This window comes from Mytilus edulis, chromosome 5, assembly GCF_963676685.1.
Source record: "Mytilus edulis chromosome 5, xbMytEdul2.2, whole genome shotgun sequence".
NCBI lineage: Eukaryota > Metazoa > Mollusca > Bivalvia > Mytilida > Mytilidae > Mytilus > Mytilus edulis.
The window spans coordinates 40,039,620-40,060,623 of record NC_092348.1 but is presented as its reverse complement, the minus strand read 5'-3'; the positions used below and the strand labels follow the sequence as shown (position 1 = coordinate 40,060,623).

Below are 21,004 nucleotides of genomic sequence, written 5' to 3'. Positions count from 1 at the left end.
AAAGGATAACGATGGAAATAACGTTAATATAAACAGTAAGTTTGTGCGTCAAACATATTTTGTGCTCATTAGAACACAGCTTTGTTTACAAAGCGTAATAAGGACGTCATATTAGAATGGTTATTTGTATCATTGAGCTGCTGTCATATTACAGTTTACCCAACATTTACTTTTATTATTGCTTACAAATTTACAATGTATTTTAATGTTAAGCTTATTTTAAAATGACACATTTTGAAATTTAAGACCAGTTTTTGTTCATTGTTGTAGGCTGTTCAGAAACTATATATGTTAACTTCACTGCCATTTGGTCTCTGCTGGAAAGTTGTCTGATTAGCAATTGAAACACATCTTGTAAAAAAAATGCATTTCTATATGATAACATATTGTTAAGGAAGTACATGTGTAAAAGAGACAGTTTAAAGGTCAAGAATAGAGGAAGGGGCAGGAATTTTGCCATTGTATTCTTTATTTATTACAGATTAAAACTTAAACAACTATCATATTTATAAATGTGACCATAACTTTCTCTTGCAGAAGTACTAAAAATACTGAAGAGAAAAAACCGAAATGGCAGCCTCCTAAGAAAGATGATAGTGTACAACCTCCTGCTCCAAAATCACAGATGGATTCTAAATGGCAAACTTCTAAAAGGGAGATGTCTGCAGACATTGTTATGCAATCACCAACTAAGAAAACAAGCCCAGGCAGTGTACCTGCCCCACCCCCTCCTCCTGCCTATCACTCTCCCAAGAAATATGCAGCTCCAGCCCCTCCAACAGGATCACCAATAAAGAGCAAAACATCAATTGTAATGATGGAACCTCATAGTTCAGAGGTTAAGCCTAAACATCAGATTAAACAACTTGTAAACAAGGAACCAGTTAATTTGCCTTCAAGAAATGGTACAAATGTTGGTGCTACATGCAAGCCTGTTGTTTCTAAAGTTGAACAACCTGTTAAACAGATGGCAACCCCAGTCAATAATAAACCCCCTTGTAAGACTTCCTCTTCTGAACCCTCTCAGCCTTCTGCAAACAGGGAACCAGACAGTGATGATCCAGCATCTAAGCCTGTGTCATCTAGAATGGCGTGCTGGCAACAAAGAGTGAACAGTTCTGTTCCACCAAAAGAAGAAGAGCCAACAGCTTATTCAGTCACTGCTCGTATGTCTGCCTGGGAAACCATGTCTTCATCAAATCAAGTTTCAAACATTAAGAAAGTGGATCCTGGAAGCTCACCTTCAAAATCTCCATGCAGACAAGGTCCTATACAGTCAAATATATCAAAAGCCAGAACCATAACTCCAAGTAAAAATGTTAAAGATAGTATCATGGAAAAGGCAAGCAAAATACAGAGTAGTATAACGACTCCGGTCAGCAATCTTCAGCCTGGACAATCTCCAGCTGGTAAGATTGGTAGTGCTACTAAAATGATCCATCAGAAGCTGTTTGATCAGGTACAGCACAGTAAAACAGGAGACATGGCTGATCAGATGAGGAAACAAAGAATGGCAGAACTAAATACTTTACAGAACAGATGGACTAATGGTGTCTTAAAGGAGGACAAATTACAGGTGATTTGATATACTTGCATCGTTAAAATGTTAAAAAAATGTATGATTATAAGTAGATGAGTGGCTCTTAGCATTAATTCAGTTTATAATGGACCTAGGAGACGACTTTCATCGTTTTCACCCTAAATAAATTTAATATTACCCAGAATGCATCAGATGTTGGAAAATGCAGATTGTGAAGATACTGACAATGCACTTCTGTATAGTTATTAAAATTTTAAAGCTAGTAAATAAAGTCAACATAAAAAATTATGTCTGGTCAATTCCAGTATGAAAAAACATAAGAAAAAGGCATTCATTTTAAACTGTTTTCTTTTATTCCTGTGCACTGGACATAAATTTCACAAACGAGAGACAAATATTGATACAATCAGTTTAGGATTTTAAAATGTATTATTTCAGGACAATGTTGTTGAACCAGCTGAGGTCAAGAATGCTGCTGCTCCTGTAGAGAAAAAGGATGCAATAAGGGCCAAAGCAAGAGAAGGTAAAATAATATCTACAATATTTTTTTATTATTTAAAATATTTTAACACCTACATATTTATATGAAATAGATTTGGCATACATGTATTTTATGGACAGGTGTTTTTAAACACTCGGTTGGCAATCATTCAAATACATGTCTATGAGGAATGAATATGAATTAAAACATAGAAAAGATACAATGGAATTTCAAAAGCATTGAACAGTGCAACAGACCTCACCATGCAATAACCTATTCCTCTGAAAAAAATAGACTAACAAACATTGACGACTATACACCATTTTCCCATATGCCATTAAAAGTAATATATTCAAATTCAAGCAGATATATTTGCTTACAACAGTCAGGGGACTTACTTAAATGAGTGATTTTTAAATCTGACACTTAAAGTAGCAAAATCGAAATTTTGTCATAAATTGTGACAGTGTTCTCCCCAGGATTTTTGGATAGCACCAGGGTAACGTGTGACGAAATGAATTTTACAGTATTTTGTGTTACTTTGCGTCGCTTATTTTTTTTCTTGTTACTTTTTGTCATTACCTGTTTGCCTTTGTTTTGTTTACTGTGGAACTGTGTTGTAGGACTTAGGGTCAGAAAATTATTGGTAGAAAAAGTAAATTAATAAACAGTTTGTATACTTTAATATCTTTGAAGAATAAATAAAAGAAAGCACAATAAGTCTTTAAGCTAAAGTCACTTCTTATATTTTGATCAAGCCATTTTGTCCCGATACTTGTAGTTACACTACACATTCCCCATAACAATGAACTTTGAACAAGATTTTTGATACAGAACCTTCAGTAAATTAAAAACTATTTTCCATAGTTTTAGATCTGATTCTTTTAGACAACAACAAATTTGTTTTTATGATTAATACTTTGTTACAGACATGGAGAGTACTTTAAAAGAGTTTTCTATTCACAAGGTTCATCCCTAGCTTTAGTCCTACATGGGAATGTATTAGAGTTGTGGCAGTAGGCTTTTTAGACCTGTTACAGTCAAATATTTTTAACATCGTATAAATTACCCTTTTATTATAATATGTCTGTGCATCAATAATGGTATGATTCTCAAAAATAATTTGCAAAACATTTTTGTTGGTATGTTCTAAGAATGTTTTCATCCTTAATGTAACATTCTAATATAATTTTGCATTCAATTTGTACTTTATTTTTATTTGCAATGAGAAATTATATGTGAGGAGCATTTATTTGTAATTAGCAAAATCAGGGGAAGTAACTCCACAATTAATTCCTAAAAGGCAAATTATTTTGACTTGAGACTGGCGTAATAGGGTTCATTAACAAATGTCTGCTTGTCCCTCACAAGTCTGTTATTTAAATTATGATCTCTTAATTAATTAAAACACAAAAGAATCATGTACATCGATTAAATCCAATCATCAAGGTTAACCTCAACAGGTAAATCGATCACGTGGTGTAAACAATCATCTTGTCAATACTGGATTAAACTGGTTAAAACTGGTCAATTTTGATGTAAAGTTGAAGTCATCTGAAACTTTACCGATTTTAATACGATTTTTTTACCGAAAACTTTAGCACCACGGAAAAAAATTATACATCGCGGCAAGAACGATACCACCGCGGCAGAAAATTATACATCGCGGGCCCGTGGTCCTTTATTATAAAGGGCCTGGGGAGAACACTGTGTGATTTTGTAGTTTTACTAGAATTTTAAACACATAGGTTTAGATAATATCTTTTCATAAGTAAAATTGTAAAAATGAACTTTTTGCTTCTTTTAAGTAGAAAGGTTTATGCCTTTGGTGCAATAATTTAGCTGCAAATTCTATTTTAGTGGATAAAATGCTATAAAAATGGCCTAACTTAATGAACTGATACTTTCTTAACAGATTTTTCCCAGCAGTGGGAGTATTTTTCCTGTAAAGTTCAAGGTTTCATCTTTCAGATTATGTAATTAAATTCTACTGTTCGCTGATAAAAATTTCACTGTTCTGGGGTGTTGAAATTAGTGGGGGTCATTAGAATAATGATACTTAAACGAGTGATTTTTTGGAAGGAAATTGAGGTATGATACTTAAACAAGTGATTTTTATGTCATTATCCTAGATTCAGTACAAGGTCATCACCTGACATGACCTGGTCATCCTAGACAACACAGATGTTGGTTCTGATAATTTTAGCAACATAATTAGTCCCTGGATCATTAGTATTCTATATTTAAAACTACAATAAAATTAAATCACTTAGTCTAGTACTACTTAAATAGGTGATTATTAAAGAAAGACAACTCTAACTTCCAACCTTTATTAACATAATGTTACTTGAATCAGTGATTTAGAAAATCACTCATTTAAGTAAGTCCCCTGACTGTACAATGCAGTTCTCAGATCTGATATTTATTGCTATGATTGGTTCAATATCATCTGAATATTTGCTTGGGTTAACACTAACAGAGGTTATGGGGTTGAATTTCTATCAATATTTTCAAAAGCAGTCTTCATGCTTATCGATAAGTCCTAGGGCATTAGCTTGTTAAATTGCACTTGGGCTTGTAAAATTCTTCTCTACAAGCTAACATAATCCAAATTTTAAAAAGAATGGTAGTCTGGCTTTGTTAAGAAAGTTAAGTCTGAAGGCTGCTTGAAAGGTTTATTTCTCTTATTTTGATCTATGAATACGAACAAAATAGAAACTTCATTGGATGGCAATTGCATGAAAATAGTTTTGATTGTCCTTCAAATCACTATATTAAAAGTTTGTTGTTTTTTAAGATTAAATTTTCATTTAAAAATATCTTTTTTGCATGCTGGGTAATTGGTTTTTTCTTTTGCTTGCTTATGCTAGATTTTGATAGAAAGTTAGCTGAAATGGGATTTGACCTTTCAGATGAACAGGCTTCCTATGACTTCAAGAAGGGTCAACAAAAAAGTGGTTCTGAATCATCAGGAGAGGAGAGTTCTCGTAAAGGGAAAGCACCAACACCTCCAGTTGCACCACCGCTACCAGAACAAACAAACAAAGGACTGCCACCCCGCCCAACATCTCAGCCAAATTTCAAAGCAAATGGTAAACAGTCTGCAAAACCAGGAACCAGTTTATATCGACTTATCTCACAGAAAAGGAATGATAAACCAGAAGTTCCTACCAACAAAACTCAAGATCATTCTGGAAAGAAGGTTCAGTTTGAAGACAGCTTTGATAGTACTGAAGATGATGAATTGTATGCAAAAAAATCTTCTTCCAGCACAGAAGATGAGACAGACATTGGAGAAAATGGAGATCCTACTACTGATGATATGGACACACAAGACGATTCTTTTGAAAGTTCTAATAGTGCTTTTTCTACTGATGTAGATCATCATCCTGTAAATAAAGAGTTACCTCCCATTAATAATCAAGCTCGTCATTACATGGAAGAAGACACTGATGGAGATGACTGCAGTCTTAGTGCATTTGTACCTGCTTCAGTTCGAAGAGAAAGTATACTGCCACACAGGCCGCAACAAGATGCCACCCCACAGAAATCAGAAAGTCATGGCAGAAAAACACAACATACAGTGGCATCTGTGCCATCAGCAGTCAGACATCAGAGCACAACAAATCTCAAAAAGTACCTTGACGAAACATCTTCAAGTCAAGGGAGTTCGACAAGTAGTCTGAATAGCGAGACTGATTCTAATCAGAGCTCATTTGATGAAGATTCAAGAAGGATGCATGAAACTACAGATGATGATGAAACTAATGAAGCAGAAATTGATGATTTCCTTGATGAGGCAATGAGTGATGAAGAGTCTGAGGCAAAACAACCACAAGTAACACCAGTAAGTTAGAAACTATTCTCATTTATTCTGCAATATATATATATACAATGTATATATTCAAATTATATTGTCTAAATAGATTTTCAAATGGAATATTGTCAATAATCTTATAAAGCCTTAAAGGGAAACTTCGCAAAAAAATCAAAAATTGATATTATGTTCATTCTGTATAAAAATGTTCAAATTCATATATATTAAAGTTTTATTCCGCTAGATAAGCGATCACCATCGATTTTAAATTTAGAGTATCAATTCTCCGAGATCCGCCATCTTGTCTTCTTTCCCGATGAATAAAAACGATATGTCTATAAACCACAAAGAAACAAAACTACAGTAACCGATGTAGTCGTAATTGCGTGTCGATATCTTGTCAATCGTACGGTTGTTTAATACGACTAACTAACTTGATACGGAAAATATTCTTACTTTTTTTAAATTACCATGGTCTGTTGTTTTTAAACTGTTGATATTGGAATTAGGTGAAAAGTCAAAGTTGAAATCATAAATAAGTGTTCCGTGAAAATTGTTTTCGAAAATCTAATTTGTTCATAATTCTTTAAAGTAATAAACTTTTTTCAAATATATTTTGATCTTCCCTTATCTGATCACCAGCATGGCTAAAGGTATTACTTCCAAAGGTATTGTGAGGGGTGTGAGGTGACACGTCCAGGTATTCAAGCGATTTCCTGTCGGGCTTGCAAGTTCATGCATCGTTTCACTTCTGCAGGTATTGATCAGTGTACACGGCTGATAACTTATAACTTATAACTTTCCATTTTGAACTATCAGATGTATAATATACAACTCTGTCTTACTTGTCATTACTAAACTCATACGCTTGTTTATAAATAACATTTCTGGTGTAAAGAATATAATTCATAATATATAAATAATACCCAAAAAATAAGATTTGATGAAATTAAAATCTATTTAAATATTTTTTCCAAGGGTGAATTTTTTTGGAAAATGTAATATATAGTCATTGTCAATAGTGAAGGACAGATTGGAACAGACCAGAAATATTGATTTAAAAAAATGTACGCACTTGCCGACGATTCGTTTATACGACTGGATATAAAGTTACGGAACTATAGCGCAATTTAAAATATATACGTGTATACATTGAACATAAGAAAAAAACATATATTTTGAATAAATAGGGGTAAAAGTGTTGTAAATAGACTAGCCAACGTATGCCAACAGTATGTAATCATCGAATGTCGATAGACTACAGTTGTATACCAAAAGAAGAAGAGAACCAATTTGATTTAAATACAGGTCGATGTATAACTTTTGCTTTGGTTCATTGAAGCTGTGGACCTAGGAAAATCACAGATTTATATTTCAATAAGATTGTTCTCAAACAAAGGAAGGAATTCGTCATCACAATTGTTATATATGCCACTGGACGAACACTAATTATCCCCAGGGGATGTGAATATTTTGCTGGGAAACTTTTGAGTATCAAAGTTTCAAATTAATTTCGGGATTTATTTTCTTTCTTGGTATTCAATAACCGAAAAAAGAATAAATTATTTGTTCGCTAAATAGGGATATTCTTGTCAGATAAAAGAATTTTAGTTATATTTAAAAAAAATAGGGAAATATGACATTAAATTGGTTCTGTCTTTTTTTAAACATCGTTAAAACGATGTGTGTCTAAGGTGAACGCCACAAGAACCCTGTAATACTAGTACGAGAGTATAGCATGTAAACATTCATTCTCAATAATATGGTTGTATTGGAAAACTTTTCATACAGATTGACAACTCATTGTCCGATATGCATGTAATATTTGCCACATGACGCCCATAGTTCTTTCTACCATCATCACCTTATTCCTTGATATTGCTGTAAACATAGATGGTTCACACCCAAACAAAATGGGAGTAATGAACCTTCAGAGCTTCTCCGTGTTATACACTTGTGAAATATATAGACGAAATTTCTGTATTGAAATGAATCTACATCTCACAAACAGGATTTTCAAATAACGATTTTGAGTAATCACCTTACAAACCAATATAAACGTATGGCAAGATATAACCATGAAGGAATTTAGTTTTTGTCAGAACTCATCACTATATCATAAACGTATACGTATATATATGCATACAGTTTCAAATATCAAGAACAAGCGTTCGATGTCGATAGTCTGTTCTCTAACTGTTCAGAGTTAGACATGTCACTTGTTCATTCTTGGAAGCCTTCATATTCCCCGTCTAACGATGGGAACTCTTTCTGATTGTGTTGACTATAAATGCTTGTATGGTAATTCTGTCGTTTATCTGTACAAGCGGTTGCATTTCCTCTCCTTTCCCAACAAACAAACGAACGAAACGCAACTAGTCTGATTTCTCTGGAGCTCATCCTCAATGGCTCTTATACGTCAGGAAACTTACATGTATACTAATAATGATTGTTTCATGAACAACGATGTATGAACGAACTATTATAAATTCGTCAATATCTGTAATGCATGACTAAAGTATAACTTTTATTACAACTACTGTATTACTTAGAATGAAATTCATAACAGTGTAGCTATGGCCATTCATTGACTGGGGAAAATTAGGTGAACGTTCGTCTGTAATCCCCACTGCTCACGACGTACTTATCATAGAAATTTAAACTGTGAGGTCACCAAAGGTTCTAAACGCCTAAATAAAATAATTAAAAATACTAATCAGGAATAACCTTTGTAATTTGAAAATAAATAAAAATGGCCTTCAACACGGAGTCTTGGCTCACACCGAACAGCAAGCTATAAAGGTTGAATACTTAAAGTTCTTTACTTGATTTTTTGTTATGGTTTGACCATCAATTTTCCTAATATGATATCGCACGTTCTTTCAGATTATTTTTTTACTTAATTGGCTCTAAAAGTCACAATGCATGATGTCGTCTGTTTATGTAGTTCATATGTGTTTTTCGTTTCTCGTTGGTTTTCCCGTTTGAATGGTTTTACACTAGTAGTTTTGGGGCCCTCCATAACTTGCTGTTCGGTGTGAGCCAAGGCTCCGTGTTGCAGGTCGTACCTTGACCTATAATGGTTTACTTTTATGAATTATTACTTGGGAGGAGAGTTGTCTCATTGGCACTCATACCATATCTATCTATATCTATACATATTTTTTTTCAACAAAAGAATACATCACAAGAATATAAGTTTTGTAAGAAACGTGAGAAATTGTGTTGGACTTGAAGATAAGGCAAAGTGACAAATATCTGAAAGAATGAATCGTTTTATGGTATTAAACAAAGAAATCAAATGATTTTTTAATTATCCAGAACTGTTCACAAACAAAACCCACATGTATACGCATTGAATAAATAGTAGGCCATTCTTAAATGATCACACCGTAGAAGTAGTTGTGCTCTTAATCAATGAGATATTTTGTGAATTAACCCCATCAACTTAATAGTTTTTTTTACAATGGATAAACCTATTTTTTTTTATTATTATTAAATAATATCATCTCTGAACATTATTATTCTTATAAATGACACGGTTGTATGTGATGATTATAATAAATATTTAAAACAAATTCCTTTCAAGCTTTGTAAAAAGAAAGTTTCATTTTATGTATCGGAATGTGTAACAAGTGAATATTTCAATCCCCACTGGAAGGCCTCTGACAGACTGGGTGAGCATAAAATCATTGCCGTTGACAAACAAGTTACAACCTACAAACGTTTTACTGTCGACCACACTGTTATGCAATTAATTCTATTTGGATTAATGACGGCTATCATGTTCAACATTGCACAACTATTATCATAGAATTTAAAAAAAAAATCCTCAAAAATCCTCAAAAGATATAATGCCTTAGCTTAGATAATTAGTATTCTTTCACAAAAAGTTCGTGTAAATGATTGTCAAATGAATTTAATTATGTAAGAATAAAATGTTAAAAAGAAACTAAAAAAAAATTATGCATGTTGTATGTTGTATTTTTTTGTCAATTAAAAACTTTAAAATTGCAATAGTTTTATTAGCATTTAAACACAGCCAGATTTGAATACAAGTTAAGAAATTCCGGTAAAGTCAATGATATCAAACAGATGTACAATGGTATATCAAATTGGGTAATATTGCATTTAGTTTTTATTAAAGATTAAAACTACTATTGTTTGCTTCATATTTGAATCTTTACGCCAATTGCCGCTAAGAAAGTAATCAAAAATTGTTTCCTTTTATTTTTATACACTTTCGGAATTACGAATCTGAATTTTATTTTCAATTAATTTACACAATTTAATTATTGTATCTTTATTCTCATCGTGTATTAACATCATGACAGCATATACTCTAATCCTTTCTATTTATCCTTTCCAAATAACAACATTTATACCTGTGTACGCTTGAACTCACACCTGCGGCTAAATAGCTACAAGGTAAACGAATTGACCTCAAGCCGAGAAATATACAGTGACCTTTACAAAATAATATACACACTCTGCTCACACATTAGTTGCATTGAAATGATTATCAAAACAATAACGGTAAATAGAACTGAAATATTTTCAGTTCAATATCAGTAAAAATGTTCAATAAATATTTTATGAAAAAAATCTCAACAATAATTAATTAAATTTATTCAAAAACATTTACTAGAGATAATTTTATAGGAGTTTAATTCAATCAATACAAAACGGTATATGCATATTCATTTTCGTTCATTCTTATATTGTGGTTAATAACTTCGACCATTCGTCAGCTGTGCGCTTTTAATTACGTATATTGTCGATAAGCTATAAGAGTTAAACAGATTTTATTTTTTCCCAGAATTCAATAAATCGGGCTAATACGTCACGACCCACTCGAGAATTCAACCAAAAAAGTTACAAATACTTGATTTTCTCCGTTATTAGAAGGAATATAAATTTAAAACTTTGCATATGTGTTTTTTATGTTAAGATGAACATAATTAGATGATAAGTAAAAAATCGCGGAATTTCCCTTTAATGAAATTAATTGTATATATGTCCACTGATTTTATTTTGTTTTCTTTAGCATTAAAAGATTATAGGCTCATCAACTCTTTCATTGTTTATCATGTTTATGTCATGACTTTTTTGTCCTATTTTGAATTTTGTCTGGAGTTAAACAAAAATGTTGTACACACATACACCAAAATGTGTATCATTCATTTCCATCCTGTGATATATAATCTTGATGACTGTTATAAAAAAAGAAATAAATAGATATGTTTGGGTTATTTAAAATTCAACCCATTAAATTTTTCAGAGAAAAAGGAGAAGTCACATGATAGCCACTAGTGGTGCATATGAAGCACATGGGGATGAACATAATCTTGTATACAGTGTTAGTATGTATAGAAATAAAAGGTAAGTGTCTTTAAGCAGTGTTCTCCCCACAAATTTTATATAGCACCAAGGCAAACAGGGAATTTCAAAATACCAACTTATTTCTAGAAAATTTAGCAGCACACTTATCTATAATCTATAACATAATAATCTCAGATAGCATCATGTTCAATCAATATAGCTTCACATTACCATGATGATAAAAGGGCTTTGGGAGAGCACAGCTTTTAATAAGTAGAGAAACTATGTACACATTGTTATTCAAAATGAATCCATACAGATAGTGTTTGCACCCTAGCTCCTTTTCCAAGTACCACCATACAAATAAAAAGATTCATCAATAACATGAATATTTTGATAGGCTAAGTTTTCAGCTGGTCCTTAATAAAAATAATGGTTGCTGGAAGGACACTGACACTGTATCATATGCATGTACATAGTAAACTAGTGCAGGGCAAGTTATAGAATTTACTAAACAATTTAACAATACTATTACGAAGTTTCTTGTATTCATATCAGAACTGTACATTGCCTTGAGGAACAAAACCATATGCAAAAACAATGTAGAAAAAGAGACAACATAAACTTGGTCTTTCACAGTCTTAAGTATGATCTGGCAAATATAGTCAGATATTTTCTGCTAAATTGTTCCTGTTGCCTTATTTTGCATTATATTTTTAAGTTTTCAACCGAAAAGAAGTTGTTTGCTGATTATATTTAAATTAAATTTAATTTTTGTATAGGGATGGACCACAATCTCCAGACAGAAAAATTGTGAGAAATCGTCAGTTCCAGGCAGACATTGAGGAAGAAGAAATAGAAATGCCGACTCATCTACCACCTGATGTAGAAAGAAAGTCTGTCCAAGAGAGAATTCATGTATGTCAATTTATGTTTTAAAGATTCAAGTATTTTAACATAGTAAACAGTCAGGAGACTTACTTAAATAAGTGATTTTCTAAATCACTGATTTAAGTAACATTATTTCCATAAAGGTTGGAAGTTAGAGTTGTCTTTCTTTAATAATCACCTATTTAAGTAGTACAAATTCATCACTAGAAGAAGTGATTTAATCTTATTGTAGCTTTAAATATAGAATACTAATGATCCAGGGACTAATTATGTTTCTAAACTTATCAGAACCAACATCTGTGTTGTCTAGGATGACCAGGTCATTTCAGGTGATGACCTTGTACTGAATCTAGGATAATGACATAAAAATCACTTGTTTTAGTATCTGACCTCAATTTCCTTCCCAAAAATCACTTCTTTAATATCATTCTTTTAATAATCCCTACTAATTTCAACACCCCCGAACAGTGAGATTTTTATTGCGAACAGTAGAATTTTATTACATAATCTGAAAGATGAAACCTTGAACTTCACAGGAAAAATACTCCCACTGCTGGGAAAAATCTATTAAGAAAGTATCAGTTCATTATTTAAAGCCATTATTATAGCATTTTTTCAACTAAAATAGAATTTTCAGGTAAATGATAGCATCAAAGGCAGAAACCTCTCTACTTTAAAGAAGCAAAAAGTTTATTTTTTTTAATTTTACTTATTAAAAGATATTATTTAAAACTATGTGTTTAAAATTTTGAAAAAAAAATACAAAATTCCAATTTGTGACAAAACCACGATTTTGCTACTCAAATAAGTGATTTAAAAATCACCTATTTCAGTAAGTCCCCTGACTGGTAAATGAAATATAAGATTGATCAAACAATCTTATTTTTTAGGGATACTTTTTTCAAGTAATAATTCTTTTCTAACCTTTTTCACTGTGATAAAATTTTGTGATTTTCAAATACTTGAAGTAGTTGAATAAGGAACAATCTCGTTTTACATATTTGCAATGATATATATTTGCTTTATTTTTCTTCTTATGGAAGTGTTCACGAATATAAGTTACTTTTACAGTACTATACCCTCAGTCTCAAAAAATCATAATTTTTCTGATTTATAATTTTAGGAATTACAAGAACTAGTCAGTCAAGAACAAAGTGTCATAATGCAAACCAGTAATGCTCTAAACCAGTGCTGTCTGGGTAATTCACATTTTGCTGGGTCAGCCGAACAAGTAGAATGCAATAGACTATTGTTATTAGCTTGTGAGTATTCCCTATTATAATTTGTATTCATCTCAGGCCAAATAAAAATATATGTGTGGTTCCAGTAACCCTACCATCCCTACTTTTTCGGCTTAAAAATAGCCTACCCTAAAGATATTATTGTCATTTTTCATTAAGCATTGTTAAAGTCAGAATGTTGCTCCTATAGATTCAATGTAAAAAAAACAACCATAAAATAAAAAAAATCCCTTTTAACTGTTGAAAGATTTAACTGGAACCACACATACTTTTTTATTTGGCCTCATGAGATAATATAAGATGTGGTATGATTGTCCACCAGTCCAAATGGTCACCATACAACCTTCAAGAATGAGCAAAGCCTATTACATATATGCAGTTTAACACTTTCACTACTGAATTTATTTTTTTCGCGGGATTCCCTGGCCGAAATTTATTTGCACGAGCCGTTTGCCTGACCGGGATTAATTTCACATGTGCTTCAGCAAAAACGACCTCGTAGTTTTGGTCATTGAAAACTCGGGAATCGTAGCGAGTTGTGCGGTCAAATTTTGATAAAATGTAGATAAATATCATAGGTTGAGCGTCCGTAACCTTTTCATAGAGTGAGAAGCAGTTTACCTTAAAAACGCGTGTCGAAAACGTAAATTGATTGAGTTGGAAGATTATTTTTGTCTTTGCCTACCGTATATCACTTTCACTTCCATTCGGCAACATTTCTAAAGCACACGTGTGTTTCAAAATTCTATTTCTATGAGCTACTGAATTATTTTCTTTCAAAACCCCTTTCCGTTTTCGTTTTCTCGACAATAATACTTGTAAATCGAGACTGTCGTTCACGTAGATTTTGGCCGCCATTTGTTTACGGTTTCGAAAGAAGAAAGATAACTCGGGCTCGATAACGGACAATAACTCTTCGAGACGAGTTGTATAATACCCCCAGCGTTGATGTGCGATTACTGAACTAATTAAAAATAATTGTTAACTGCAATAATAATCGATGGGACTTCATTACTTTATGACTTAACCCCAGTAATGCCTTAATTCTTCCACATCTGAATGAGATAAAGCTTTCCAATAGATAAAAGTAAATGAACCCAAAGAGTGATTTTTTTTAAAGTTCTAAATCCATGAAATTTCCAATAAATTTAATTTGGGTCATGGGGGTTGTATAATATAAAAAAAAATATTTAAGCATTAATAAATGTACTACAAATAAGCAAATATTCAGCTGTATCTCAAGATAAAGAGCCTAGTGATTTTTTTTTTTGAAAATTGTTGAAATTAAATTTCAACTATGTAGTCAAAATTTAGGATGTATAAGTTAACATAAAATTGACAAATACATCAACTGATGTTTGTTAAAGCAGCACAAATAAATACCAAAAGCTGGCAATTCATATTTTATAAATTTATTTTCATCATAGTTAAATTTATTAATCACATGCAGTAGAGGTAAAGAAGATAATATATGCAGACAACTACTGGGTACTGTTTTATTTAAACTCATGATATGTACACACAGATGCAAGTCCTTGAAAACTATTGCCAAAAAGGGATTAAAATACATCATGTACATGTTTTACTGCAAAATGCAGTTTTAAAATTCATTGATGGAAAGCTACACCAGGGAGCTGCATGATATAGTTTGTAATAACATTTGGAAGCTATGAAATTTGTTTTAGTTTATAATGCTGCATACTCATTGAATAGAAGGATTTATATCATAAATTTTGATTTTGAAATTGAGTGAGGACAATGGAAACTGTTTTTTTAGCTCACCTGGCCCAAAGGGCCAAGTGAGCTTTTCCCATCACTTGGCGTCCGTCGTCCGTCGTCCGTCGTCCGGCGTCGTTAACTTTTACAAAAATCTTCTCCTCTGAAACTACTGGGCCAAATTACACCAAACTTGGCCAAAATCATCATTGGGGTATCTAGTTTAAAAAATGTGTCCGGTGACCCGGCCAACCATCCAAGATGGCCGCCATGGCTAAAAATAGAACATAGGGGTAAAATGCAGTTTTTGGCTTATAACTCAAAAACCAAAGCATTTAGAGCAAATCTGACAGGGGTAAACTTGTGTAACAGGTCAAGATCTATCTGCCCTGAAATTTTCAGATAAATCGGATAACCTGTTGTTGGGTTGCTGCCCCTGAATTAGTAATTTTAAGGAAATTTTGCTGTTTTTGGTTATTATCTTGAATATTATTATAGATAGAGATAAACTGTAAACAGCAATAATGTTCAGCAAAGTAATATTTACAAATAAGTCAACATGACCGAAATCGTCAGTTGACCCCTTTAGGAGTTATTGCCCTTTATAGTCAATTTTTAACCATTTTTCGTAAATCTTAGTAATCTTTTACAAAAATCTTCTCCTCTGAAACTACTTGGCCAAATCAATCCAAACTTGGCCACAACCATCTTTGGGGTATGTAGTTTGAAAAATGTGTCCAGTGACCCAGCCATCCAATCAAGATGGCCGCCATGGCTAAAAATAGAACCTTGGGTAAAATGCAGTTTTTGGCTTATAACTCAAAAACCAAAGCATTTAGAGTAAATCTGACATGAGGTAAATTTGTTTATCAGGTCAAGATCTACCTGCCCTGAAATTTTCAGATGAATTGGACAACCCGGTTTTGGGTTGCTGCCCCAGAATAAGTAATTTTAATGAAATTTTGCTGTTTTTGGTTATTATCTTGAATATTATTATAGATAGAGATAAACTGTAAACAGCAATAATGTTCAGCAAAAAAAGATTTACAAATAAGTCAACATGACGGAAATGGTCAGTTGACCCCTTTAGGAGTTATTGCCCTTAATAGTCAATTTTTAACCATTTTTTGTAAATCTTAGTAATCTTTTACATCTTCTCCTCTGAAACTACTTGGCCAAATTACACCAAACTTAGCCAAAATCATCATTGGGGTATCTTGTTTAAAAAATGTGTCCGATGACCCGGCCAACCATCCAAGATGGCCGCCATGGCTAAAAATAGAACATAGGGGTAAAATGCAGTTTTGGGCTTATAACTCAAAAACCAAAGCATTTAGAGCAAATCTGACAGGGGTAAAATTGTGTAACAGGTCAAGATCTATCTGCCTTGAAATTTTCAGATAAATCGGATAACCTGTTGTTGGGTTGCTGCCCCTGAATTAGTAATTTTAAGGAAATTTTGCTGTTTTTGGTTATTATCTTGAATATTGTTATAGATAGAGATAACTTGTAAACAGCAATAATGTTCAGCTAAATAAGATCTAGAAATAAGTCAACATGACCAAAATCGTCAGTTGACCCCTTAAGGAGTTGTTGCCCATTTTATTCAATTTTTAACAATTTTCACTAATTTGGTAAATTTTTGTAAATTTTTACAAAATATTTTTCACTGTATCTAAAGGTCCAAGTTTATTATAGATAGAGAAAATTCTAAGTACCAAGAATGTTCAGTAAAGTAAGATCTACAAACACATCACTATCAGCAAAACACAATTTTGTCATGAATCCATCTGTGTCCTTTGTTTAATATGCACATAGACCAAGGTGAGCGACACAGGCTCTTTAGAGCCTCTAGTTTTATTTTCTGTTTATATTGTTATTGGGTTATTTAATGGAATGGTTTGTCAAAAAGTGAATAAAAATTACTTGAGTGAGGTTGTTATACTATAACCATTGTTACCAGTCTATTAATTAATCTTTTACATCCAGCAGCAAGTGTTACTTACATATAAGCCTATATATTAATGTGGTATGAAGATACCTGCTTATGTGTACTAGTCCCATAAACAGTGTTAATTTAAGAAGCTGACTTACAAGGTAACAGCTACAAGACCCTAATGTGGTCCCATTATCCCATTTCCAATTTGATCAGTTTTTTCTCTTACTCCTTTCTACTACATGTATATGACTTGGCATCTGAGAGAAGAAGCAATTTATATACCATTTGAAGTCCCTTTTTGAACACAAAAAAGATGTTTCCTAGTGTTAAAAATGGTTGCTTATATTGGCATTACAAATTGTAATAAACTTTAGGCACTGCCACACTGGTCATTCATCTTTTGTGTTAGTGTGCAACATGAGGGGGGAGTTCTTCCTCATAATTTCCAAAACAAAAAATTGAAACATACAGGAACAGTATTATTTTACAATAATAAATGATGCCATCTCAAGATTAATCAGAAGCAACAGACAACACCTTATGTTATTTCACTTTGGGGGAAAAAATCACTTCCCTTCAGCAAAAAAATTTTTTTTTTTCCCCTTTCCAATTCTGAAAAAAATAATTTTCCCTTCCCTTCTAAAACAAATATAATTTTTTTCACTTCCCTTCTTTGACAATGTTTTTTTTTTTTAAATGAGAAAGAAAACAATTTGTTACATAAAAATAATCATCTTGGCATCTTTCAGGCTGTCAACATTATTTGTTTTTCAAAACAACTTTTAAAATTTTTGTATGCTGAACAAGACGAGATACATCGTGGAAAATAATTTACACTCGATTAAAATACGAATAAGATTGCAGAATATTGTCTCATCTTTCGAAACCACTTTTATGTAAAATAATAAAGCTATGAGATGTAACAACACGTGTTTTTATGAACCGCACTATTTATAGAATCAGCTGTCAATTTTGTCAATATCCGGTTCTATTTTAAATGAAAATGGACTTTCGTTTTGTCGACCTACATACTGCAGTACAGCCTTTCAATGAAAAGAAATAAAACCCGTAGCACTACAGACTCCTGAGAGTGTCTAAAACGATGATAAAAGACTCTGACTCAATCGGTAATGAAAGGTTGACTGTCAAACGGCAACGAGAAATAATTATTTACAGTCGTGCACCTGATGGCGACAATCAAAGTCTCGATTTCAGGTTGTTTTACAAATATCCTTCTCACAAATCCAAAATATACGTACAATCACTACTTTTGTTCAAGTTAAACGACTTTCATGACCGCAGGTTAAGTTTTCTCAATGTTTTAACTCGAAATGAAACTCCTGACCACGATTGTTTATGATTCCGCCATTTTGTTTTTCACGAGGGTTTTTTTTCTCAACAATCTTTGAAAAAACATATTTTAACAGTGTTTTTACGCCCGATACTATAATATCGAATGCATTTGGTGTTTATCATAACATCCATGGAGCAACGGGGCCAAGAAACATGTTTAAACGTTATTTTTACTGTTTGCACTGTGACCGTCTAAAAATAGAAATCTATGTATCCTTAAGGATACATTCGGCATCTACACGGGGGTGCCAAAAGGATACATTCGGCATGCGCGCGGGTGTGCCAAAAGGATACATTCGGCATGAAAGGGTTAAAAAGGAATTACCATGACAAAATATAGATTAATGTCAAAACCAACAGCTATCCCTTATGGCAAAATAAAAACTTTAAAAATAATTTGCAACAAACTACAACAACTGAATTACAGGCATCTGACTTTGGATAGGCACACACCTTATATTGTAAAAATGTTTACTCCCATTATCATTCATATCGGAATATTTATTTATATTATAATGTTCATTCATATTGTTATGTTTATTCATATGATGTTAATAGCTTGACAACCTATCAAAAAGATTTGTTTTGATTAGTGAGTCCCATATTAAGTTTTAGTGCAAGGTAGTAAGCAATGACATTGTGGTCAAATCAACTTGCCAACTTAAGGTTTTAACCCAGATTTTGTGCATTACTGAACATGTAAAAAGTTATATGGTGGCTATGGACACTTATTTTTTTTGAATATATTAAATTTTAATGATTTCTATAGATTCTTTTAACTGAAAATCAACAACAACTAAAATATATCAATTATATATTTTTTAGTTGAGTAAAAGAAAATATATATGAGTGAAAAGAGATTTAACATTGTGTCCATCTGAAGAGTGTATTATTTCAAAGAAAAATAATATATTTATTCTGAATGTTACTTTAGGTCAGAAACGACAAGCATATTTAACAGAAATGCAGCGTTTGAAAGAAACAGGACATTTGGACCCACCAGGGCATGGAACTAAAGGTTCCCTTACAATTAGTGATATCAGACTGCCATTGAAAAAGGAATTTGTTACAAAGATTGGAACAACATCAGGTAAAGAAGAGGAGATAAATACACATTAACAACATGTCATACAAATGTCATGTATTTACTTACTTATTTTATATACCATTCAGCGTATTTCCTTAAGTATTTTTAAGGATGGGGAGATTGGATGAAAGAGGTGTGGGCATGAATTTTAAAGGATGTGGGCCTTAATTAAATCATTGGACCCCACTGTGCATAAACCTTATTAGGAAAAACCCTGCCATTATTCAGACTGATTAATCAAATACCAAATAATTGTGTTTGTTCAAATGAAATTGTCAACTTAGCCATTTAAGGGGAGATAACTGAAATAGTAAATAAAAACATATATAAAGGAATGATAAAGAAGTTTTCAATTTTTACTTGTAGCAAGAAAACAAAGTTGGTGATAGCACTTTTTATTTTTATTTTCTCAAAGCATATATTTAAATCTTCTCATAAATATTTTCAAAATTCTATTGCTTAAATTTCGTTTTATTCACATTTTCATTTACAATCGATACAATTTTAGGTAATTTTGCATGACATACACCTTGAAAAATAGCATGGTGACCCATACTTTCAAGTACTTATTTTAATAAAGCATGGACAGATCTACATTCTGGCAAAGTATAAGAACATTCTATCAGAGGAAATGTATACCAACAATCTACCTTTCTTAAGTAGATCAATAGTATTCAGTTTTATTATCCACTCATTCTTTTGTCTGACTTAAAAATAATATCTTTGATATGCATTTTCTTGGTAGATTTGAGCAAGATGTGTATCATTCAAGATTCTTTCAATCTGAACTGAAAATTTTCATACATATATATTTAAACTCCTGTTCAATGAAATTATTTGATTAATATTTGTATGTACCTTGGTAATGTTTAGTTGTTCTGTGTATATGATTTTCAGGTAGCAACTCTATAGGGAAATACAACATGTAACAAATTCATTTTCAAATATAATGTGTTTGAATATTTATAGTTTTGAACCCTTCTATCCATATTTCCAACCACAACCCCCGTATAATTAATTTTGGAAGAGTCCTATTGCAAACTTCCATGTCAAACATAAACTTAGATACATTTTTATAAATTAACAGTAGTAAAAAATTTAACCAATCTTTCTTATCATTTCAGATACAACAGTACATTACTTTTTGATCCTGATAAGAAACAATGCCCAGGTTATAACCACACAGATGTTATCTACCCATGATCCTATGATGAGAGGAAGTCTAGACTTTCCTAATCTCATCAAAATACATGGAATCTCTGGGAGTTTTAAACTAACAATGGAAATATTTAGTATGGTGAGATATTTGTTAACTATTATTTAAAAAGTTGTGAATATAATTTTAACAACAATAAAAAAAAAAAAAGATGTGGTATGATTGCTAATGAGACAACTCTTGTGGTATGATTGCTAATGCAACAACTCTTCACAGGAGATCAAATGACACAGAAATTAACAACTATAGGTCACTGTATGGCCTTCAACATAAATAGTCAAATTATAGACCATACTCTATGAACATCAAAACATTTATTGTATTGTCCGCCATTCAAAACTATTCAAGTTGTGTGCAGTTACATGTAGTAGACACATTTGACTTTTCCTTGATCGTAAAGA

General features: G+C 32.2%; 1 protein-coding gene across 2 annotated transcripts in view; it reads left to right on the top strand.

Annotated features, from left to right (window-relative positions):
* Window positions 1-21,004, top strand: part of LOC139523660 (anillin-like) — a 34,181-nt gene that overhangs the window by 3,783 nt on the left and 9,394 nt on the right. The window contains exons 5-12 of one of the 2 annotated variants that reach the window (XM_071317847.1): window positions 538-1,576; window positions 1,979-2,063; window positions 4,934-5,868; window positions 11,120-11,220; window positions 11,943-12,078; window positions 13,175-13,313; window positions 19,235-19,390; window positions 20,512-20,684. In XM_071317847.1, the coding sequence (XP_071173948.1) occupies window positions 538-1,576; window positions 1,979-2,063; window positions 4,934-5,868; window positions 11,120-11,220; window positions 11,943-12,078; window positions 13,175-13,313; window positions 19,235-19,390; window positions 20,512-20,684 (2,764 nt within the window). Of the gene's footprint in view, window positions 1-537; window positions 1,577-1,978; window positions 2,064-4,891; window positions 5,869-11,119; window positions 11,221-11,942; window positions 12,079-13,174; window positions 13,314-19,234; window positions 19,391-20,511; window positions 20,685-21,004 lie in introns of both variants that reach the window. The other variant, XM_071317846.1, reaches the window with a different exon arrangement.